General features: G+C 33.4%; 4 protein-coding genes across 6 annotated transcripts; 2 read left to right on the top strand and 2 right to left on the bottom strand.

Moving 5' to 3' along the window:
* Positions 1-312: 312 nt before the first annotated feature.
* Positions 313-3,877, bottom strand: LOC107949231 (E3 ubiquitin-protein ligase RING1). 3 transcript variants are annotated; one of them, XM_016883978.2, is made up of 3 exons: positions 2,727-3,815; positions 607-635; positions 313-506 (listed from the first exon to the last, which is right to left on the bottom strand). In XM_016883978.2, the coding sequence occupies exon 1, from the start codon at positions 3,746-3,748 to the stop codon at positions 2,732-2,734; it is 1,017 nt and encodes a 338-aa protein (XP_016739467.1). In that variant the 5' UTR covers positions 3,749-3,815; the 3' UTR covers positions 313-506; positions 607-635; positions 2,727-2,731. The 3 variants fall into 3 exon arrangements, with proteins under 3 accessions (XP_016739467.1, XP_016739466.1, XP_040967491.1); XM_016883977.2 differs by lacking the exon at positions 607-635 and having other exon boundaries at positions 2,727-3,877; XM_041111557.1 differs by lacking the exons at positions 313-506; positions 607-635 and adding an exon at positions 880-1,386.
* Positions 3,878-9,768: 5,891 nt separating this feature from the next.
* Positions 9,769-10,284, top strand: LOC107948111 (uncharacterized). Its single transcript, XM_016882580.1, has one exon. It carries the CDS (start codon positions 9,769-9,771, stop codon positions 10,282-10,284), a length of 516 nt encoding a protein of 171 aa, XP_016738069.1.
* A 261-nt stretch (positions 10,285-10,545) lies between these two features.
* LOC107948110 (serine/threonine-protein phosphatase 7 long form homolog) lies at positions 10,546-12,401 on the bottom strand. The gene is made up of 4 exons (XM_016882579.1): positions 12,348-12,401; positions 11,548-12,257; positions 11,390-11,471; positions 10,546-11,307 (listed from the first exon to the last, which is right to left on the bottom strand). Exons 1-4 carry the CDS (start codon positions 12,399-12,401, stop codon positions 10,546-10,548), a joined length of 1,608 nt encoding a protein of 535 aa, XP_016738068.1.
* A 5,666-nt stretch (positions 12,402-18,067) lies between these two features.
* On the top strand, positions 18,068-19,165 carry LOC107949230 (thioredoxin X, chloroplastic). Its single transcript, XM_016883976.2, has 2 exons — positions 18,068-18,585; positions 18,729-19,165. Exons 1-2 carry the CDS (start codon positions 18,241-18,243, stop codon positions 18,933-18,935), a joined length of 552 nt encoding a protein of 183 aa, XP_016739465.2. The 5' UTR covers positions 18,068-18,240; the 3' UTR covers positions 18,936-19,165.
* Positions 19,166-22,291: the final 3,126 nt, after the last annotated feature.

The raw sequence follows: 22,291 nt of genomic DNA, 5'->3' as shown, positions 1-22,291 counted from the left end.
TCCAGTACTATATCCTTGCCTAGCACTAGAAACGAACTATTTAGCTCTCAGCAACTGAGAGCGTGCAGGGTCAAACTCGTTAGAATAGAGAAAGTGATAATAAACCTCACCTTTCTCGGGTAATTGAAAACATGGAAATGTGCTTTAAAATATTTACCTTTCTAGATTTACTTCTCTGATGGTGGTTCAGTTATGCCTTGCAACAGATGAAGAACGCTTCCGAGCTGTGACTTTAGTTTCACATAACAATAGTTTGCAGATATAAGGGGGGAGAAAATTAAGCAGGGATCAAAGAATCTATACAGCAATGTATGAAAGAGTAAATGCGGTTGTCATTGACAAACAAAGCTGTAAAATTTTCAGATGTACATATGATACCCAATAGCAAAACACTAATCTCAATTCTCCATGTTTACACATAACTCTCATACCCAAATTCTGTGAGTAGATGTTTTAGCACCATGTCTAATGAAACAAATGTGGGCACTTTGTTGTTACATTTTGAGCTGCCAAAAATCAAATCTAAGTTAGAATGCCATTATACAATTATGACTCAGAGAAAATTGCATTCAAACAGACCATGTAAATGCAGGCAAGATAATAAACCTGCATTTTGAATATGAGTGAAAGTGTAACTGCACCATGCAAAAACATGTACCACCATAAGAAGTTAGCTCTGATATGAGTATCACAATACAGTTGATGATCAATATACGGCAATTTATATAACTACAAATATACAACTCCAATGGTTAAATAACAGAACTATATTTTTTTCACACTTTTCCATCAAGCACAGTCTTAATTCATGAGCAACCAAAGCATGCACAAGTATGGAGACCTTGATGATTAACAAAATGCCTTTTTGGCAGAATATAATTGATTTTATAAACCAATTTTGCTAAATACCCGACTCATTTTACTGGATACAAACGAAAACCAGAATAGCTGGAGACGGTAGCAATATGGTATGATTGCAGAGATCAGTCTTTATAGAAAACCCGCTAAATAAAATTTTAACCTATTTTGAAGAGAAAGATATGCACCTTCTTCAAGTAGGCATAAATTGAACCTAAACCTTATCCCAGTTCCGATGCACCCTAACATTTTAGCTAACAATTAATTCTCTTTTAGAAAGGTAAAGAGGGGATTAACAATAAGTTCAACCTCCTTACAAGGTTATTAAGCAAACATGGATTATCAGCATATCATCAACTCAACTGAGCATATTGAATTGAAGTTCCCAGATAATATAATACCACTATTTCAACAGCATCAAAATTTATTCAGATTGGTTGATTGAACCACAGTTGGAATGGGGAAGAACTTGCGCTCAAGTCTTCAACTGACACCCATCCTGGGTTCAATCCGGGGACAGCCCTACCCCTTATTAAAAAAAAAATCATATTGACATTTGACATTGGTCAGTATGAATGCAAGAGAAGGCACATGCAGCATTAAAAGAGAAGAATCAAAAGCTACTAGCCACTCTCAGTATTAAGATGTTCACTAGATTTCAGCAAGATGTTCTCTCAAAAAAAAAAAAAATAAAGCAGTCTAAAGAAAATAGAAAAGGTTTAATGCCCCAGTGCTAAGACCACAAGTGTCTTCAGAAAGCTTAACAATAAAATAACATGCAAGACAATCTATACACAAGTTTGAGAACTTGGCAGGAGTTTCTTCCATGGATTACAATGTCAGTGCCACAAGTTCATAAACAGCAAGTATATAATGAAATTATGGTTCTATATTTTAATTCCTCACCTTGACACCCTCACAACTACTACTTTTCTCTCACAACTTATGTGCTCCTTCACCTTACTACCTAAATAAAAAGACAACCCAACTTCCACTCTTTTGTGGAAGAACACCTCAATCAGATGCCAATATGCCAGAATAAAACAGTAAAATTATCATTGTACTTTATAACTTCTCACATCAAAAGCTAAGCTACACTTTGGGTTTTGAAAGCACGAGACAAGAAAGTTTTTGATACTTAATCAAGTTCAGACTTCTCCATTCCCTCGGAAGGTTAAGATAGGATTAAACATATATAACCTCAAAAATGTATTATTTATCTCCACCTTCATAATTATCAACTACACTCTTTATAGATAATTACCAAGTTGAATGGACAGAGAGCACACAAAATGAAGTGCTAATAAACTCAAATTTTAGTTCTTGCTCAGTGACTCCACTAGTGACATTTTACAAATATTTTTATAAAGAAAGACGAAAGATGGTTTTGAAATTTGAAGGCATCATGGTGTCAATGAATTCAAGGAAATAATCTAAAATAGCCTATCAGACATTACATTTGACAGTCAGTGACTTCCAAGAAAAGAATGCATCTATTCGTCTTTGACTAATTACTTCCTATAAAATTCACACAATTGCATGTTTCATTTGTTGATCAAATGCTGCAAGATCCTAAGGCAATAAAAGAGCTTCATAACATGCATGAAAATTCGATAATTTGTCATGCTTAGCAGGCCTTCTCATTTTCTTCTCCAGATTCCTCATGACCTTGGAATACCCAAAACTCGGATGAAAAGCTTCACTATATTAGCTCGTAAATTCATTTGATCATCATTCAACACTAAATTTGATTCGCAATAAATTGAACTAAAATCCCAACTTTTAGAAACACCAAAATTATCAAGATCGCACTAGAAAAAAGGGTATCATAATGCATACAATTGTTAAAACGGAATAAAGATACTCACAATTCTCAATCCAAATCTTCTTGCCTCGTCTCTGCATTATCACCTGGTGCAGGACCAGGTCCCCGAGCCTGAAACGGCCAAGGCAGCGATATCCTAAAACTCCTCTCGACAGTCCGATTATCCCCATCAGACCTCTGCCCACTATTATCACCGTCATTACCTCCACTGGTCCCTTGTGCCCCGCGAACCCTCCTCTCATAATCAGGATCATCAGTAGGCAGCTCGTGACGACACACGGGGCACGAATTATGCAATTCCAGCCACGGCAATAAGCAATCCTTATGATAAAGATGCTTACAGGGCATCTGCTTGGCTTCAGTCCCTTCCTCGAAATCGTCCATGCAAACTGCACACTGGTTGAACTCCGAATTCAAGTTACTCTTCGTTATATTCACCAAAGGCAGCGCTTCAATGGCTGATTTAGATGCGGGTGGGGTCCCATACCGGTTAGGGTCGTTTTCGGCCAGCTGCTGGATCAATTGCTCAAGGCCCGGCCCGATGAAATAATCCCCGATGTTCGCCGGAAGCCGAAAGCCCTGGTCGGACGGATTGTTCTGGATCACGAACTCGATCTGCGCCCCGCTTGAACGCAGATCGTTGAGATGATTCTGGATGAAGGTAAACGGATCGAAAGCGAACGGGTCGCCTCGACCTGAGCGGGTCGGCCCAGATAGGCTAGGGTTATTAGGGTCAATAGAAGCAGAGGATGAGGTAGTTGTGGATGAAGAGGACGGAAAAAGGAGCGGAAGGAGGGAAGCGAACGGATCCGATAACGTCAAGAAAGGGTCATGGAACGGGATTGAGTTCGGATTCGGGTTTAGGAAACCGGAGCCTTGATTAGGGTTTGGGTTGTCGTATTCTTCGAGGAAACCCTCGTTGCAAATGGGACAAGTCGGATCAGAAGAGGGAGGGGATATTGTTATGTTAACGGTACGGTTGCATTGGTAACAAAAGAAAGGCTTATTGGTTACGCCGACGGTGTTAGCGCCGCCGCCGCCGGTGACGTTCCCGTCGGACGACATGTTTCACCTTTTAGAATTGTTTTGGACGGAAAAGCCAGAGAGGAAAATGATATGTGTATTGAAGGTGGTCTTTTAGGGAGATCAATTTTCTCTTTTTAGAGGCTTCTAGAAGCTATACCAAGTTTAATTAATTACTTTTTAAATAATTAGAGGGTATTTGATGGTCACTATTCACTACTACAATCTAATTTCTTAGCCAACAAATTTTTGAATTGTGCCCACCCTCAAAATATTTTAATTAAATTTTTACTTATCCCATTATTAATTTGTATATTAAATATTCGATTAAATTTTAATTTAATTGACATTATTACTTATCTTAATATATAAAAATATACGAATTTAAAAACATCTATTATCTTTCAATTTAAAGGTCATGAACGAATTATAATTTATTTAAGTATTGTCATAAAAAATAGAGACTCAACATTTAGCCAATTGGTTAAAGTTGTAAGCTCTATAATTATATTCTGAGATGGAATTTAGGAATTGCTTGTTAGTGGTGTGCGTGATAAAAATGTTTTGCTCTAATCAATGATGTATGAATTGCACCAAAAAAATACGAAAATATAATTACTATATGGACAACTTGAATCTAATATATTAAAAATCGTTTGCTAGTGGTGCAAGTAGTAAAAGTGATTTACTCCTACCATTAACGTGTGAGTTGTAAAAAAAAATAATCACATAAGTGTGATTAGTCCCAGATAATAAATGTAATCAATTAATCTTCTAAAGATAGTTAATGGTTATAAAGTCTTTTCATGGTTGATAACTAGAGAAACTAGCTTAAGGTCATGCCAATGCCGGGCTCAACCACCTAAAATCGTTAGGTGGGTCGACAATGTTAGGTCTTGCTTACTAGACTAATGAAACCACCCATACCCGTATAACCATTGCAAATACATGCTCCAAAAATACAAATAAGTTGACCTTAAAAACGACAAAGAAATTAAGCATAAACACCGCATAGGGGAAGTTACAAGAACCTTAACCTAAGACAACTTTTAAGCAATACAAGTAGCTATCGTTGTTATACTTTAAACGTTGGATCGACTGACCACTAACTCTAATCAGCCATCAACCCATCAAACAAACAGGCTACATGATTATTGCTTCAGTCAAGGTCTTGCTCCTACCCCTGAATGAATCAATCAAATTTCAGCACAAATCTTTCCTTTGAGGAAGTCCCACCTTCCTCAACCCCCTCGGTCCTTCTTTCTTATTCTTGTAGTGGTAGCTCGATTAGCTTCATTCCATCACCTCCTCTCAAACAACTTAACTAATGTTTCATGAGTTCAATTTCCTTGGGCATAGCCCATCAAATGTGTTCCTTCTCTACCTTTTCTAGAATCTCTTTTGATTTGTAGCAATATCTTGACTCATTTCCTCCTACCCAACTCTAAGATTTTCACTAGACCCGATCCGAAGTCCAAAGGTCCGCTTGAATGGTAAAAAGGTTGGCCAAAAATGCAAGTTCAAAAAATCGGTTTAGGCAAAAAATAATGCATGTTTTTAAACGAGTCAAGTTTCAGATAAAATTTTTTTATTTTTGACTTGGCCTGACCTGAATCTATTGTTTTGTTGTTGTTTTGTTACTATTTTGTTGTTATATTGCTATATTTTCTTATTATTATTTGAATATTATATAAATCTTATTTTATTATTAATTTTGCTGTTATTTTAGAGGCATTTTCTTGTTAAGTTGCAACTATCTTATTTTTTTAATATATTTTCAATTTATTAAAAAATATTTATTTTAATATTTTTAATGTATTAGATGTATTATATTTTTAAAATTTACTTTATATAAAAGAATAATTTAAAAAATTTAATATGAGTGAAACAAGCTCAAGATCGAATTTAATATTTTTAATTTGAGTCAAACTTATAATAAAATTTTAAATCCATTTTTTAAATTATGCTGAGCTTGAGCTTAAAAATTAAATTTAAAATTTTACATGACTCAATCAAAACTTAACACAATTCATAATCCAAGTCTAATCTCTACATCTTTTATTATTCATGGTGCACCTTCAGCCAATGGGTTATAGAATAAAGAAGAAAGTAACTTTTCTGTTTTCAGGTCTGCCTTTCTTGGGGAGCCCCAAACTCCTACTTTAACTTCACCTATGTTTTGTTCAGTGGATCATGACTTCGGTGCTGATAAAGCCCTCTTCTATCAGAACTGGGTCTAAGTAGGCCTTTTCCTAAGTTATTTTCTATATAATTTTTAGGGGCCTTTGTAGTGGTCTAGGTCTATCACCCTCTCCTCCAACCCGTAGAAGCCAACTGGCGCTCTTTCGTCCCATCATTGGTCATATCCATCATCACATTCTTTAATGCTACCAGGTGCACATATGCCTATACAATTAGACCACTTCTTTTCAATACATTCAATGTAATCTTTCAATCTTCAATTCCTGATTAGAAGTTTCTGAAACTTTATGGCCTCACCATGATAAAGACAATGCTCTCACCATACACCTTTTTACGACTAGATTCAAAAATGGCTAGCAATTTAAATGAATGGTCAATCCGAGTACATGAAAAACATATATCAGGTGATCTTGGGTTTTTTACAAATATGATATAAAAAAATTATTATATAAGAAAGTAGATTGTCAGATAAATTATTTACAAAAATAGATTATTTTTTTTAGTCGCGCCTACTTGACAGGCGCGGCATATTATTTTATTAATAATTTTTTTCTAATATTTTATTATTATTATTATTATTATATTTTAAAAAAATTTCGGGTTAAAAACGGGTCGCCCGTAACCTGTAAGCGCCACATGTGGTGCCTGATGCAGGGGCGCCACACCCCATTGACCGTGCAGTGAAGCAATGAAGAATGTGAAGCAGTGAAGAAAGAAAGAAGAAAAAAATTTAGTAATTTTTTATAATTATTTTAAAATTAGATTGTTAGTAATTTAAAATTATTTGATAAATTTTTGTGTTTGTAATTATTTTAAAATTAATTTATTAATAATTTAAGATTATATATTCTAAATTATTTTGTTTAGTTTAATAATGTTAAATTTATTTTGTTAAATATTTTGCTATAAATAATTTGTAACTGTAAAGAAAATAATTTAGAATTTTTTAGAAGTCAAGAGACTAGAAAAATGAAAGTAAAAGAGATTGAAAATAAAAATTAGAAAAGACAGACGAAATTGAATGGAAAAAGATGATATTGGTGAAAGTAGTATTAGAGTTTGAGGGCAATAAAATTTGTAAATGTTGGTGCAATAAAATTGATTTCTAAAATGGTATTTTTTAGTAGTGTATTATTGTATTGTGATTTTTTTGATAATGTATTTTAAAAAAAATATTTTTATAGCTATTTTATTAATAATTTATGATTAGTTTATATAGTGGTTTTATTGGTTTTTTACCTATTTGGTATAAAAAATTTATTATATACGAAAATAGGTTTTAATAAAATACGGGTTGAGCTTCCTGAGAAGACACCACATGTCGCGCCTACCTGACAAGCTCAACATGTCGCGCCTGTCAGGTAGGGCAACATGTGGTGCCTCCTCGTTAGGCTCAACCCATTTCCCTATATATACCCCCTCCCCGGGAAAGCATGAGCAAAAAAACTAGTAAAAAAATTAGTAGAAGTAAAAAGAGAAAGAAGAAGGGAAGAAATGAAAAGAAGAAGAAAAACAATTTATTTTAATTTATTTATTTTAAATAGAATGTAGAAATTTGTTAGAAATTTTATTATTTAATGTTATTTTGTTAGATAAATAATTTTGTTTGTTAGGTTCTGAATGAAAAATTTTGCATTAAAAATTTTAAAAATTGTGAGAATTTTGAACTTTTTTTAACAGATCTAGTATTGAAGATGGAAAACAAATTTTTCGTATGCGTTTATTTCAATGGAGAAATTTTGACAACAAGCGTCGGATGTATATTTGAATGCCGCAAACAAGTTGCAATGAGATTTAATAAAAATATCTCGTTTGATGATATGAAGGAAAAAATTAGTGAAAAAATTTATAGACGTTGTGGGAGAAGGATCTCGAAAATTTTCTACAAGTTTCCAGTTTCGATGGATCCCATAAAATTCACCGAAATGGAACTTGTAGACGATGAAGATGTGGAGACAATGGTCGCTCTTTATTGCCATAGCAACCAAAATGCACCGATTCACTTATTTGCTGAGTTAGCTATTGTGAAGTCAACAGAAGATCCAACTCCATTAGGTGAAGAAGATGTACCTCAAGAGCCGTGTATGGTGGTTCCGATATCATACGTTGGTAGTCAATCAACTACACATGGGATCGACATTAATCTTAATGCTACACCCGAGACTGATGTGGGTGGTGATGATGTATACCGAAGTAGTGATCCTTCTGATTATGAAGTCGATATTGATAGTGATCCCGACATGGATGATGTCCCAGATGATATTGACGATGAAGGCGTGAACGAGGATGGAAACATTAATGCGTCTTTAGTCGGGAACCAGATCCATCGTATTGTGATACACAATAATCCTAAGGCACACATGTCTCGGATAGACCCCAATGCGGCGCATGCAGCCAAGTTCCGGAGTACCCTGAGATACTACCTGCTCACCAGATGGCCATATATTCTGATCCTGATGAGTTGTTCATGGGCCAGAGATTCGAAAGTAAGGAAGAGTTCGTATTTGCCATTAAGCGGTATAGTATGAATATATCAATAGACTACAAAGTCATCGAGTCTAAACCGACATTATATATTGGAGAGTGTTGGAAGTCGGCAGAAGGCTGCAATTAGCGGATACGAGCTGCATTTATCCAGAAGTCTCAGATGTGGGAGATACGAAAATTTGTTGAGCCTCACCATGTACTTCAACACGAATGACAGAAGATCATCGAAAACTTGATTTGAAAAATATCTGTACATGCATCATGCCAATGGTTGAAGACATGCCGACCATTAAAGTTTCGGTATTAATTGTCGAAATGCAGGCATGATTCCAGAATCGAGTATCATACCGAAAAGCATGGATAGCTAAACAGATGGCAATTGAGCAATTGTACGAAAATTTCGATGCATCGTACAATGAGTTGCAGGGATGGATTGCGGCAATGAGGGAGTACGTACCGGGGACTGTCATTGAGTTGCAGACACGACCTTATTATGGCCTGGATGAGTAACAACAACCGGGTAAAAGAATTTTCCAACGGATGTTTTGGACATTTGATCCATGTGTGCGTGCATTTCCCCACTGTAAGCCATTTGTGCAAGTGGATGGGACATGGCTATACGGTAAATATATACAAATCTTACTTATTGCGATTGCTCAATACGGGAACAAGAACGTACTACCGATTGCGTTTGCCATCGTAGATAAAGAAAACATGGAGTCGTGGGAATTCTTTCTTACAAATCTACGGAGGTATGTAATTAGTAATAATAATATTTGCATCATCTCCAATAGAGGGAAAGGATTAATTGCCGCCATTAGGCATTCTGGTGTGCCATGGAGATCCGTTTACTACATACGGCACATTGCGGCTAACTTTCATCGAGATTATAAGAATGCAGATTGGAAGAGACAAGTTGTGAAAATGGGTAAAGAACAACCTTATCATTTCAATATATAACATACATTTTTTTTGTGGCGAGACTGTAACTTAACTTATATCGTCTTAATACATACACAGCTTACGAGCTAGAACCACACATTTTTTGGCAGAGGATGACTCGGCTTGAGAGTGACATGGAAGGTCAGACGAACACATCTTTCCAACAATGGTTGGATAGTATGGACCCATAGAAATGGACTCAAAGTTTTGACGAGGGCTTTCATTACGGTCAAATGACGACAAACTTGGTGGAGGGGATTAACGTTGTGTTGTTGAAAATGCTACATCTTCCGATTTCATCTGTCTTCTCAGCTACATTCTATAGGTTGGCTACCTTGACGCCAAGAATGAGTCAGCAACAAGTCAACCAGATGGAGACAGGACACGTGTTTGTCGAACATGTCAGGAATGCAATTGTTGCAAACCATTAGATGGCGAGGTCGATGAACATAGAAGTATATTCCCGACGTAATGAAACGTTTTGCGTTACAGAGACCATCGATCGTCGACCCGGTATTCCACTTAGGTTATACGGGGTTGATCTCCGAAATAGACGGTGCGATTGTAGGAGGTTCCAAACACTTCATTATCCTTGTGCACATGTTGTAGCAACTTGTGTTAAGGTCTCGCTCAATGTAGATCAATTTGTCGATGAGGTGTACACACTTGAACGCACGTTGCGTGTATGGGAGAATGAGTTTCCCGTGCTTCCTGACCTATCTACTTGGGAGGTTCCTCAAACGACCTTTGAGCTTATCCCAGACAAAGGCTTACGTAGGAACCCGAGAGGACGTCTGCAATCATTAAGAATCCGTAACGAAATGGACATTAGAGAGAAATCCGACGGGAAGCTGTGTGAAGTATGCAGATTAGCTGGTCACAATCGGAGTAACTGCCTACTCCGAAATTACCAAACTGGACAATCATCGCGATCGGATAGAAATTAAGATGTTGTTCATTACATGTTGCTTATTGCATGTTGAAAGAAAAAGTATTGTCTTTTTAATTTTTAAGTACTTTGAAACTACCAAACTGGATAATCATTTTTTTTTGTATTATGTATTTCAACTAAGCAATTCCAAAATTCGCACTCAAATCTGATAATAAAATGCCAAATAAAAAAAATTGAAAAATATAATGCAAAAAAATAATTTACATAAAAAAAGTAATTTACATAAAAAATAAAGTAATTTACAATACAAAACCCCTTAAAAGTGATGGTTTGATGGTGTGGTTCTAGGGGTATATCTTCGTGGAGCTCGACGTTCACGTTGTGGGTGACTACGGTGATCAACGTTCTCTTCATCCATATGTATGGGTGTAGAAAACAACTCAAATACCACTGATGAACTCGAGCCAGGGGGAGTAGAGAACGGCGCTGGATATGGGTTGGGGGGAGAAGAGAATGGCGACAGATACGGCTCTGGAGGAGCAGAGTATGATGGTGGATATGAGCTGCTCTCGGAGTGTAGCTTCGGCTCTGGCTCCGGTTCTGGCTCTGGGTCTACCTCCAGAGCTGGTGTATGATGCGGATCTGGAAGATGTTGCCCAATCCGTGTCGTATGAGGGGGGACTACCATCGACCGCCCACTAAATAAAAATGGTTTCCCCTTCTCATAGTACCATTGTAGATACTGTGGCGAGGGCTGCAAATCCAAACAACGATCCATCTGAGGTACCCTACTAAATCGGTTGTTCCACATCGTAATATATTCTGAATGCTCATCTCCCCAATCAGTTCCATGCCTCCCCCTCCTATTCATTCCATGTAGCTGTACATCCAATCTTACTAGCTGTGTCGGGATATATTGTATACAACTGAATTGCCGGAGTACTCGATTGCCATGATACCACTCCACTATATGAAAATGGATAAGGGGTGCGCTAATGCACCATAGGTGTGAGTGGACGTGGGCATACGATGGAATAACAGCTGTAACTTCAGGAACAGAATATGGCATCCAAATGAACTGCACAGTTCATAATATTTTTATATTAACGCGGGTTAAGTGAGATAAAATAATAAAATAAAAATAATATTAAAAAACTTACTCCCTCTCCAGAATGATTCTCAATTATCAGACGGTATATCAGAACCGTGTATGACCTCCCGATACCTGGATTTGTGCTCCATCTATGAAAATAAATTGTTAGAACAATATAATCTGAAAAGAGACAATTAATTGTTGTAACGCGTAAAGATTCATCACCTGTTAACGAGTGGAAATATATATGATTGATGACTAATGAATGCCAAGAATGGCATCCGATAAAGCGCCCACGACTGCAACAGTATGAGGCATCCACCTATGTCAACCGCAGAGGGATCTGTCGTCTGACAAAGTTCGCGGTACAAAATGGCTAACACTGCGGACCCCCAACTGTATAAACGCGTGTTATGCAAATTAGATAGCAGCGGTAAGTGCATCAAGTGGACTTCACTGCCGTGTGTATCTAGCATGAGTACACCTCCTATAAGGTGCATAATATAAGCTCGCGCTGCATGCATAACCTCCAATTTAGTGGCAGTACTAGGCAAATATTCAAAATTGGCCTTTAGCCATGAAAACTTCAAGGTTTGAAATTTTCCCTCACTTGGCGAGCGTCCAAATAAGTCATAGCAAAGGCGAGCAGGCCTAGAGATCAAACTTACGCCCGTGACCGCGTTCCCATCGATGGGGAGCCCCAGCTGTAGTGCAATGTCCTCTAGAGTGATTGTGCACTCCCCGCACAACAAATGATATGTGTGGGTCTCCGGACGCCATCGCTCGACTAAGGCAGAAATCAAGTCATATCGTAGATTAAAAGTCCAGATTAATGCTGCTGATCCGAACCCGGCTGACTCTAAGAACGGTATTAGGCATTCATTCGGCTGAAACCCTACACTATGAATACAGCCCTTCAATGCGCGGTACTCAACCTGACATTATTATATTAACGAAATAGTTAATACAATATAATTTCATTCAACAAATAATGTAATGTGAATATCAAATAAAAATTTCATTACCATCTCATTAATGCTACTTGATATGTGATTAGTACTATCAATCAATGAATCCATTTGTCACAAATCTGCAATTAAAATTATATAACAACAAATTTAATCAAAATTTTAATCAATCAATAAAAATTATCAAATAAATAATATAACCTAATCATTTTTTTAAAAATACATTATCAAAAAAATCACAATACACTAATACACTACTAAAAAATAATTTTATTGCACAACCATTTTAAAAATTAATTTTATAATTCCCAATCATTTACATACAATAAAAAATAAATATAAATTATCTAAAGATTAAAAAACATATGAATTAAAAATAATTGAAATTGAAACATACCTAAGTAGTTTCTTTCACGCAACCTATAAAATTATATAACAACAAATTTAATCAAAATTTTAATTAATCAATAAAAATTATCAAATAAATAAATAATAATATAAATTTACATTATATAAAAATTACATTAAAAAATCATAAAACACTAAACTATAAACACTAACAACTTATAATTATTAATTACTAACACAAAATAACTATAAAATTATTTTCTTAAAAAATATATTTCTAAAAATCATAATACAGTAAAATCACTAAAATAAATTATCAAAAAAATCACAATACACTAATACACTACTAAAAAATAATTTTATTGCACAACCATTTTAAGAATTAATTTTATAATTCCCCATCATTTACAAAAACCATTCAATTCCGTCCGTCTTTTCTATTTTTTTTTTCTCAATCTCTTTTACTTTCGATTTTCTAGTATCTAAACTTCTAAAAAATTCTAAATTATTTTCTTTATAGTTTCAAATTATTTATAACAAAATATTTCACAAAATAAATTTAGCATTATTAAACTAAATAGAATAATTTAAAATATAATCTTAAATTACTAATAAATTAATTTTAAAATAATTACTAACACAAAAATTTATCAAATAATTCTAAACTACAAATAATTTAATTTTAAAATAATTATAAAAATTTACTAACCTTCTTCTTCTTCTCTTTTTTTTTTCTCTCTTTGCTTCTTTGCTCCTGCTCCTGGACGTAACAAACTTTGGGGGGGGGGAGGTCCCCCATTATTGTTTTTCTACAATTAAATTTCATCCCTCCCCGATTTGAGATGACAAGTCACTGGGGAGGGTCATGAAATGACTACACGCCTGCAGGGTGTGGCGCCCCTACATCAGGTGCCACATGTGGTGACCCGTTTTTAACCCGAATTTTTTTTAAAATATAATAATAATATATTAGAAAAAAATTTATTAATAAAATAATATGTCGCGCCTGTCAGGTAGGCGCGACTAAAAAAAAGTAACCCATTTTCGTAAATAATCTATCTGATAACCTATTTTCGTATATAATAAATTTTTTTATACCATATTTGTAAAAAACCCGCTTTTTCACCTTCACAATAGCTTGTAATTGAATGAACTCTTTCTAGTAGCATCCATTTTGGTTTACTTTAAAGTCAACCGTAGAAACTCTGTAAATCACTTGATTAAGGCTTCGTTTGGATGGGCGATTGACTGCGGTGCGGTGCGTTTAACTTACTTTTTGTCTCACGCTACAGTATCGCTACAGTATCTAATCTCACCGCCACCGCTGTTTTTACACTAACCGCAGCTAAACGTACCGCCCATCCAAACTCACCCTAATTTTCTCCAAGTTTTCTCTTGTGTGTTGTTAAAGTGGGATGTTATGAATTTGTACCTAGAATTCAGTTGTAGCAACATCCACATCCTCCAAAACCCCATTCCTAGACCATTCCTTCAGCATAAGGTGGTCATCCAGGACATTCCTGAGGACTTTTAACTTGTCATTTTTTATTTTTATTTTTTTTGTCTTGAACACAAAATTCAAAACATTCCTTTCCATTTCATGCACTTCATAGGAATCCTCCACCAACCATGCGTTATTCAAAATATAGAAGATTTGTAATACCCAAAATTTTAGTCATTGACAAAGGGTAAGTATTTCAAAGGTGAATTAAGTATTTGGAGAGAGCATGAATGATGAAATTTAGTAATGATTAATTGTAATTTTTTTAAAATTGAAGGATTAAAATGTAAATTGACCATTTTGGAAAGGAGGTGAAATTGAATAAACATTTTTTATGAACGTGATAGGGATATGGATTGAGATGTGGAAATGGAAAATTGAGATAGGGACTAAATTAAATAAAGTGAAAAACATAGGGATTAAAGTGCAATTTTCCTATATTTATAGAGGACCTAAATGCAATTTTTTCATTTTTAATCAATATTTGGGGGGTTAAAATTTATGAAAATTAAGGTTGAAAAGTGTTGAAATTTGATTGGATGATGGAATAAATGGACTAAATTTAAAAAATAAAAATAAAGTGTAGAATTTCCTACACAATTGGAAGGTTGAACAGTAGCAAAAAGAAAGGAAAAGCTCTCATGCATTTTTCTTGAGTTCTTTCTTAAAATAATAGCTTAACTTCATCTCCTCGTGTGCTATGGAAATATTTCAATCATGGAAACAACTTAAATGATGAACTCCTCTGAGATTCATTAAGAACTGCAAAAGTGATTGTGAAAGTAAAAATGTTATAGTGATATATGTGCTTCGGTAATACATGTGCATTAAGTGTTTATGTTATATTTGTGATATGAGAAAAAGATTCTGATATGTGAATGTGAAAGTTGATCAGTGACTATATGTGTTAAAGTAAAAAAAAACTATAAGTTATAAAGTTAATTTAAATGATTTTATATTTTCGAAATAAATTAAAAGATTAAGTATATCAATGAAAGAAATTGTATGAATAAATATTATTAAAATTAATTAAATTAAATTATATATATAAGGTAATATTGAATTTAATTGAGTACTTGCTAAGCTATTCATGTAGCCTAACACGTTTGTTTTAAACGTGTAGGTGATAGATAAGTTTTAAGAAGAATAGAGGATTACTACTTTAATTCGAATCACATCACTCCTCAAGTTTCAAGTTCAAGCCCTTTGGTATATATATTGGACTTTAGTTTGGCATGTACTTGGATTTATTAGTAAAAGAAAATGTAATTTATGTGTGAATGACAATATTTTGTGCTATAAGTTACCACGGATATAGTGAAACAAGAACATGTTTAAGTGGTGAATTTAGTGTTTAAATATATCATCTTTTACTCGAATCAAGTGAGAGGTGTTACAAGATCGATCCTAACTCCAGTTCTTTATTTGAAACGACTTTACCAACTAAAGTTATTTCATTGGTTCATTTACCTGCCCAAGTTTGAGTCCAAATCAAAACCTACCAAATCATCCTTTATATTTCTTACTTTGATCCCCTTGATCTTCATTGAAAATGTTGTTGTCACGGGCCATGAAAATACGACAATAAATTTAAAAGAAAAGGCATCAGAAGAAAAGAAAAATAAAAGGAAAGAGACAACAAACTCTTGATCTTCTTTAAGTGTCAGAAAATTCTTTCTAAAAATAGGAAGACATCCACCAGAATGTGGCAAAAAAGTTTTGTTACAGAGTTTTTGTATTGTCTTACACTGTCTTTTTTTTAATACATTAAATTTTAGTTGTTGATTTGGTAAGTATATATATTCACAATTTTATCAATGTATTTTAAATATATTTCAAGTTTGATCTTAATCTGCATTCAACGCTTAAATTGACAGATAGATTAAAGGAAGAACTTGATTGATGTGATATTAATATATTGAGAATTCAATTAAAATATTTTAAATTTTGAAAATTACTTTAGAATATGAATGATAATTTTAGAATGTCCGATACAATTTAGTCAAATTCTTACAAAGTTATGATATGTTATACGTATATAGGCTTTATTTATATAACTTATAAAATCTTTAATATGGTGTCACGTGTTAATCAAATCTAATTCAATTGTGAAAAAATTAAAAAATTAAAAACTTTAAAAATTATTTTTTTATAAGAATATTTATGACTTTAAATCATTTTATAATTAAAAAAAAGATTAAATAGTTTAAACAACTTTAAAAGAAATCTCAAAATGGATGAGTAGTAAAAGTGAGTGACTTGAGATGCTTTTAGTGTGGGTTTGATTTGTGTCATGTGAGAAAGGTTTTAGCTCGTAGATAGAATTTTGCTGCCTTGGAGGATTCTTTTCTTGCTCAACATGGTCATTCTTGATATTCATGTCTTACCTAAATGTTTTTAATTCGTATTTAAGTTTACGTGTTTTTAACTGAAAAAAATAACATAAAAAACTTCTGTATTATATTTAGTCTTTTCTCTGAAAAAATAGATAAATTAATCCTTGTAAATTAGATTAGTAAATAAAATAGCCTCTCCATTAAAATTTCGTGTTTATATATAAGGTATAATACCAAGTTTAGATCTCAACCTTTACAAATTTATTCAATTTGACCCCTACTCTTTTATTGGAAATAAATTAATTCTTTTTGAAACTAATAAGGCAAAAGGGTCAAAAAGACCTTAGTAACAATTAAAAAAATCAATTAAACCCTTTAAAAAGTTATAAAAATTATAAAATTTTTATTAAAAAGATAACAATACCAACCCAATAAAAAAATAGAGGATAATTTTTTTTAAAAAAAATCTTATAACAATGGGCCAATATTTTTATTTTTTGATGAAAACTTTATAACTTTAAAATTTTATAAATTTTGTTTATAATTTTTATGATTTTTAAATAATTTTTAAATTTTAAAAGGGTTTAGTTGATTTCTTTTTAAATTTTTTACTAAGGTATTTTTGATCCTTTAGCCTTATTAGTTTTAAAAAATTCTAATTTACTTTCAATAAAAAAGTAGAAGTCAAATTGAATAAATATGTGAAAGTTGAGAGTTAACTTTATTATTATGACTTACATATAAACAACAAATTTTAAAGGACGGCTATATTACTCACACACCTTAACATATAAGAGCTAATTTACTCAAATTTTTCAATATAAGGACTAAAATGAAAATCAAAATATAATATAGAGAGTTTTATGGCACTTTTCCCTTTTTTTTAACTCCATTTCGTTTTCTTGGCTGGATGGAACCTTATTGTGCATCTCTCTCAACCCTTGTATTTTCTCTACTTTAATAGAATTTTTTTATGAAAAAAAATAGTGAAATGAATTTAACATTCTTGTAATAATTATTTTTCTTATGAATATATATAGATAAAGAAGAGTCGGTATCAATCACGTGGCGTTCACGTGAGAAACCTTTCAATGAAAACTAAAAGGTATAATGATTTTTTTAGCCCTCTAATTTAAAAAAAAAGATTATTTTAGCCCTCAATTTAAGTTTTTGTCCCTTTTAATTTTTAAAATTGTATTTTTCTTATCAAATCACCCTAAAACAGATTAGAAAAGTTTAACATTTTTTTATTTTATTGGTGTGGCATACACTTGGATGAAATGTCAATATTTAATTAATTTTTAAAAAATTTTAAAAAGTATTTATATATCTTTAATAATTTTAATGCTTTTAATTTTTTTAAATTTTTTAAAATTTAAAAAGTTAATTAAATAATTACGTGACATCCATGTGGCAATACATATATATGTCAAGTCAGGAATTTTTTTTTAAAAAAGTTAAATTTTTTATTTATTATGAGATGATTTGATAAAAAATACAAACTCAAAGAGAAAAAGTAAATAAAGGGTTAAAAGGATTTTTTGCGTAAAGTTTGAGGGATAAATAGTTGATAATGTCAAACTAAAAGGTTGTTCCGTTGTGGTTCCAGTCAAGGTGGAAATAGATCATACAACCTCTAATTTCTCCATCACATAAAAAACTATTTATAATAAAATAAAATTATTTTTTTAAAATAAAAGAAAATATTGTGATCTCTCAATTTTATCCTTCCCCAATCCACACTCTTCATCAACAGCCGTAAAAAATGGACACACTTCTCTCAAGTTCATCGTCTATGGTGGTCCGGTCACCCCTCCCTCCGGTTCGCACAATCGCTTCCCCATCCAAGGTCTATTCCGCTGCCGCAAGATTCTCTTCCACTCCTTCGGTCAACGGTTTCCGACGGAACCATCTCCAGCTCCCACGGCCGTTCACTTCCTCATCGGTTCCTAAATTCTCGGTACGGTGCGGTGCTGGCGTTAGGGAAATTAAAGAGAGCGAGTTTCAAAGTACGGTGTTGGAATCCAACCGTCCGGTTCTCGTCGAGTTCGTCGCCACTTGGTGTGGACCTTGCCGATTAATCTCTCCCGCCATGGAATCCATCGCTCAGGTAGCTGTCTTTTTTCTTTTTTCATCTAATTAGTTATTTGTTCCTTTAATTAAGAGCTTGAACTTGTTTAATGATTGATTATCAACGAATTGATTATCCATTTCTAGTTGCTTATAGCTTTTTCTTTTTTGGTTCAAATTTAGGAATACGGAGATAAATTAGAAGTTGTGAAAATAGATCATGATGCGAATCCACAACTGATTGATGAATACAAAGTTTACGGATTGCCGACCTTGATCTTGTTCAAAGATGGGCAAGAAGTGGCAGAAAGTAGGAGAGAAGGTGCGATTACAAAGGCCAAGCTTAAAGAGTATGTTGATTCTCTCTTGGAGACAATTTCTGTTGCCTAGCAGTCTCTTTTTTGCCCTATTTGGTATTTGCGTATTTAATTTTTCTTGTATAATCTTCAAGCTATAAAGTACCTGAAATTAATTTCTTGGAGTATAAATGAGTAAATTGAATGCTATGTTGCTCCATTTTTTTTTATCTTTTCTGAAAATAGAAATACTGATATTAGATTCCGCTCTTGTATTCTTTGTTTTTCTGTTCTTAATAAAACTCTCATGTAGTTGGCAACTTATATATATAGCTTCAAAGGTTAACAAGATATTCACAGTACGATCCTTATGAACCCTTTCCCTCTTCTGTTTAAATGTAATGTATTGAAAAAAAAAAAACCTCCTGTTTGAAACATGTTCTATTAGTGTAGATATGATCATAGTAAGTTTCCATGAAAACCAAAAAAGAAGTTATTTACCTCTATTCATAGTTTGATTAAATTCTATGTTATGGGGACTTCTTATTTTTCTTATAATATTTGTGCCGTGCACCTGTATTTGATGCTTATTCAATCATTGATACATTGATCTTCAAGTATCAGTAACATAGGATGGTCTTGTCCCACTTGAATAGATTTATTTTTCAGTTAATAATGTTTTTGCTCATGGTACTGTTTACCATACATTATCACTGAATCATAATTGATTCAAAGTTACTTCTATTTACTAATACATCTTAGAAAAAAAATAATGATAGGTGATAATTTCTTCTATATGGAACTATAGAAGGAAAGTATGTAGTCTATATGTAATTTTGATTAATGGCCAGCAATAAGGGTTTAGTAAGAATTTTTTTCATTTGACGTGTTAATAATTTAGGTTATATAGCTTTTGAGCTTGCTCATATATTTGTATTGCGTATTTGCTTATCATTTGTCTGTGTCGTGTTTTATTTTCCTTTTAAGTATTGTGTTCATGTGGTGCTTTAGTAGGCCTATAAAATATGATGACATTAATGCTATTGTAGTGCTGTAAGACTATATCTTTTGGTTGGAAGTTGTTCTTCCATGGGTGATCCATAGAAAACCCAAACAGCTACACGGATTATGCATCGATTTCTCTGAATGGAGATTTAATTTAAAAAAAAAGTGGATGCGCTTAATGGAGTGAGGCAGTTGTGAATTGTGATAAATGCTTGCTTCACTTTACTTCGTCTGACTTCTAAATTACTACTTTACCCTTCATGACATTCTATGTAATTTGTTATATTCTTTTATATATTCATTAAATATATAAATCATAGGTACATAAATAAGTATTTATACACTATATATTATACCTATGCTAGAAAACTATATATATTGAAATTATATTCATTAGTTAGTTAATAATATATGATTTTTTATAATATGAAATTGAAAAGTTATTAATACAAGAAGTGAGATGCAGTGGTTCTGGATATTACCAACATCTCCGGATGTGGATGTTTGTGACATCTATGCAAACTTGGGGCAGAAGTAAATGAGACAATCCCCGTCATCACTCCACTCCAATTGCAATCCCTAGTTATCAATTGTCTTGGGCAGCTTCACTGGCATTGCTAATGGCTATTTGGGAACCAATGTTCAAAGCCCCTTTAATCATTGCAAGTGTATAGCGGAAGAGCAAGATAGTCTTTCCTGATTAGCAAAACCAACACCAAGAAAAAGGCCAATGATTGCAAAGTTGGTGGGTCGAAGGTAATTACAGGTGATTTTCATCTGCTCTGTCGTTTGCATGTGTAGGGCTTCCCTAGCTAATCTAGCATTTGCTAGTAGTTTCTCTCTCAATCGATTTGGGGATTCTCACACTTGTGCAACCTTCATCTTCTTGGCTTAGTCACGAGTATCACATGGCTCCGGCAGCAGTGAATTCTTTAATTTGAAGATCGGAGTTATAATGAGAAATGAGCTGGGATCTTAAGGTAATCCATAGTTTTCCTTGTTTCTTCTTGGATTTTTCATGAGATGAGTTTTGTTATCATGGAAATTTTGTGGTCTTGGACAACCAAACAGTTGTTCGAGCCTTAAAGGAGATCAATTGGCTATGGACCAACTGTTATTTTCTTAAAACAGAAGAGGAAAAGACTAGAAGTGCTTAAGAACAGATTTAAGGTTCATCAATGGGTTCTATGGTGAAAACAGGATGTGAATCTCAAGGTCATCAGTTTTTCGAAGAACTACACTGATTCATAGATCAACTGGGGTAGTAAAAGATGGAGATTCTTATTCATTCATGGTAGCTTATTATAACAAGATGACAAGGGAAAAGAAGTATGGATTAAGATCTCAAAAGCTCAGGTGGACTCTGACCAACCCTGGATCTGTATAATGGGATTTAAACATTGTTAGATCCTCAGAAAAAAAAAAAGTCCAAAGGGAGGGAAATTAATGCAAGACCAGTTCAACAAGTAGATTGATCGGTGCCAATCCTTTATGAATATTATAGGGGTGGTTTTACGTGGCCAAATCTAAGGGTAGAAATCGAGAAGATACAAGAAAAATTAGACAGAGCCTTTATTAATGTACAATGAAGTTGACTATGGCCAGATCATAGTCCAATAGTTGTAGCACTTCACAAAAGAACCCGAAGAAGGAAGAAATTAGTCAGGTTCAAAGCTAAGTGGCTATTAGAAGAGGAGAGTGAGCTTATAGCTTTGAGAGCATAGAACCAACATACATTTGGAATGAGAATGGACAAATTCCAATGAAAATTAAAGAATGCTAAGCCATGTTTTAAAGAATAAAGTAATAAGTTTGGAAATCCGAGGATGAAAATTAAGGTGAAAATCTCCTTAAACAAACAGAGATCAAGAATCAAGTGGATTCAACTAGGTGAGACAAACATAGTTTTTGATAACACTATTATCAACCATTAAAGATGGAACAAAATCCACAAAATAAAGAGCTATGAAGGGAAATGGATATCAGATGAAGGACATGTAGTAAGAAAGCTTACCAAAAGGTAAATCATCTTTACAAAAGCTATTGAGTAAATTTTTATTATGATTGAAGTTACTTATAAATTTTTTTCAAAAAGCTTTGAGTCAAATGATAAATTTTCAAATTTAAACTTATTCATTTTTTCTAATAGAAATGATGCTTGGGTTCTTTTTGAAAATCTTTTTAAAGGCTGGATGTGTTTTCAGTACGAATTTAACTTTAGTTAAGCATTTATATAATTTCTTTTATATGCATTTCGTGAGTTTAATTTCATATGCATTAGGATCCTTATGATTCCCTTTCCTTAATTTTTATATCAATGAAAATTTCTCTTTGGAAAAAAAAATTCATTGCATAATATTTAAGATACTTTTTATGCAAATATTGGCATAGCATTTATCCTATTATTTAAGTCTGTGACTAGGTTAGTGTACGAGTCAATTCAAT

Source organism: Gossypium hirsutum, chromosome A04 (genome assembly GCF_007990345.1).
Source record: "Gossypium hirsutum isolate 1008001.06 chromosome A04, Gossypium_hirsutum_v2.1, whole genome shotgun sequence".
Classification (NCBI taxonomy): Eukaryota; Viridiplantae; Streptophyta; class Magnoliopsida; order Malvales; family Malvaceae; genus Gossypium; species Gossypium hirsutum.
Note: the sequence above shows the minus strand (reverse complement) of the source record. Positions and strands in the feature narration are given on the sequence as shown.

Excerpts from the sequence above, each read along its gene's own strand:
- LOC107948110 (XM_016882579.1), bottom strand. The coding sequence starts at position 12,401 with ATGGATTCATTGATTGATAGTACTAATCACATATCAAGTAGCATTAAT. Across the intron at positions 12,258-12,347 it reads CAAGTAGCATTAATGAGATG|GTTGAGTACCGCGCATTGAA; the intron begins GTAATGAAATTT and ends TAATAATGTCAG. Across the intron at positions 11,472-11,547 it reads ATATTTCCACTCGTTAACAG|ATGGAGCACAAATCCAGGTA; the intron begins GTGATGAATCTT and ends TTATTTTCATAG.
- LOC107949230 (XM_016883976.2), top strand. The coding sequence starts at position 18,241 with ATGGACACACTTCTCTCAAGTTCATCGTCTATGGTGGTCCGGTCACCC. Across the intron at positions 18,586-18,728 it reads CCATGGAATCCATCGCTCAG|GAATACGGAGATAAATTAGA; the intron begins GTAGCTGTCTTT and ends GTTCAAATTTAG.
- LOC107949231 (XM_016883977.2), bottom strand. The coding sequence starts at position 3,748 with ATGTCGTCCGACGGGAACGTCACCGGCGGCGGCGGCGCTAACACCGTC.
- LOC107948111 (XM_016882580.1), top strand. The coding sequence starts at position 9,769 with ATGGCGAGGTCGATGAACATAGAAGTATATTCCCGACGTAATGAAACG.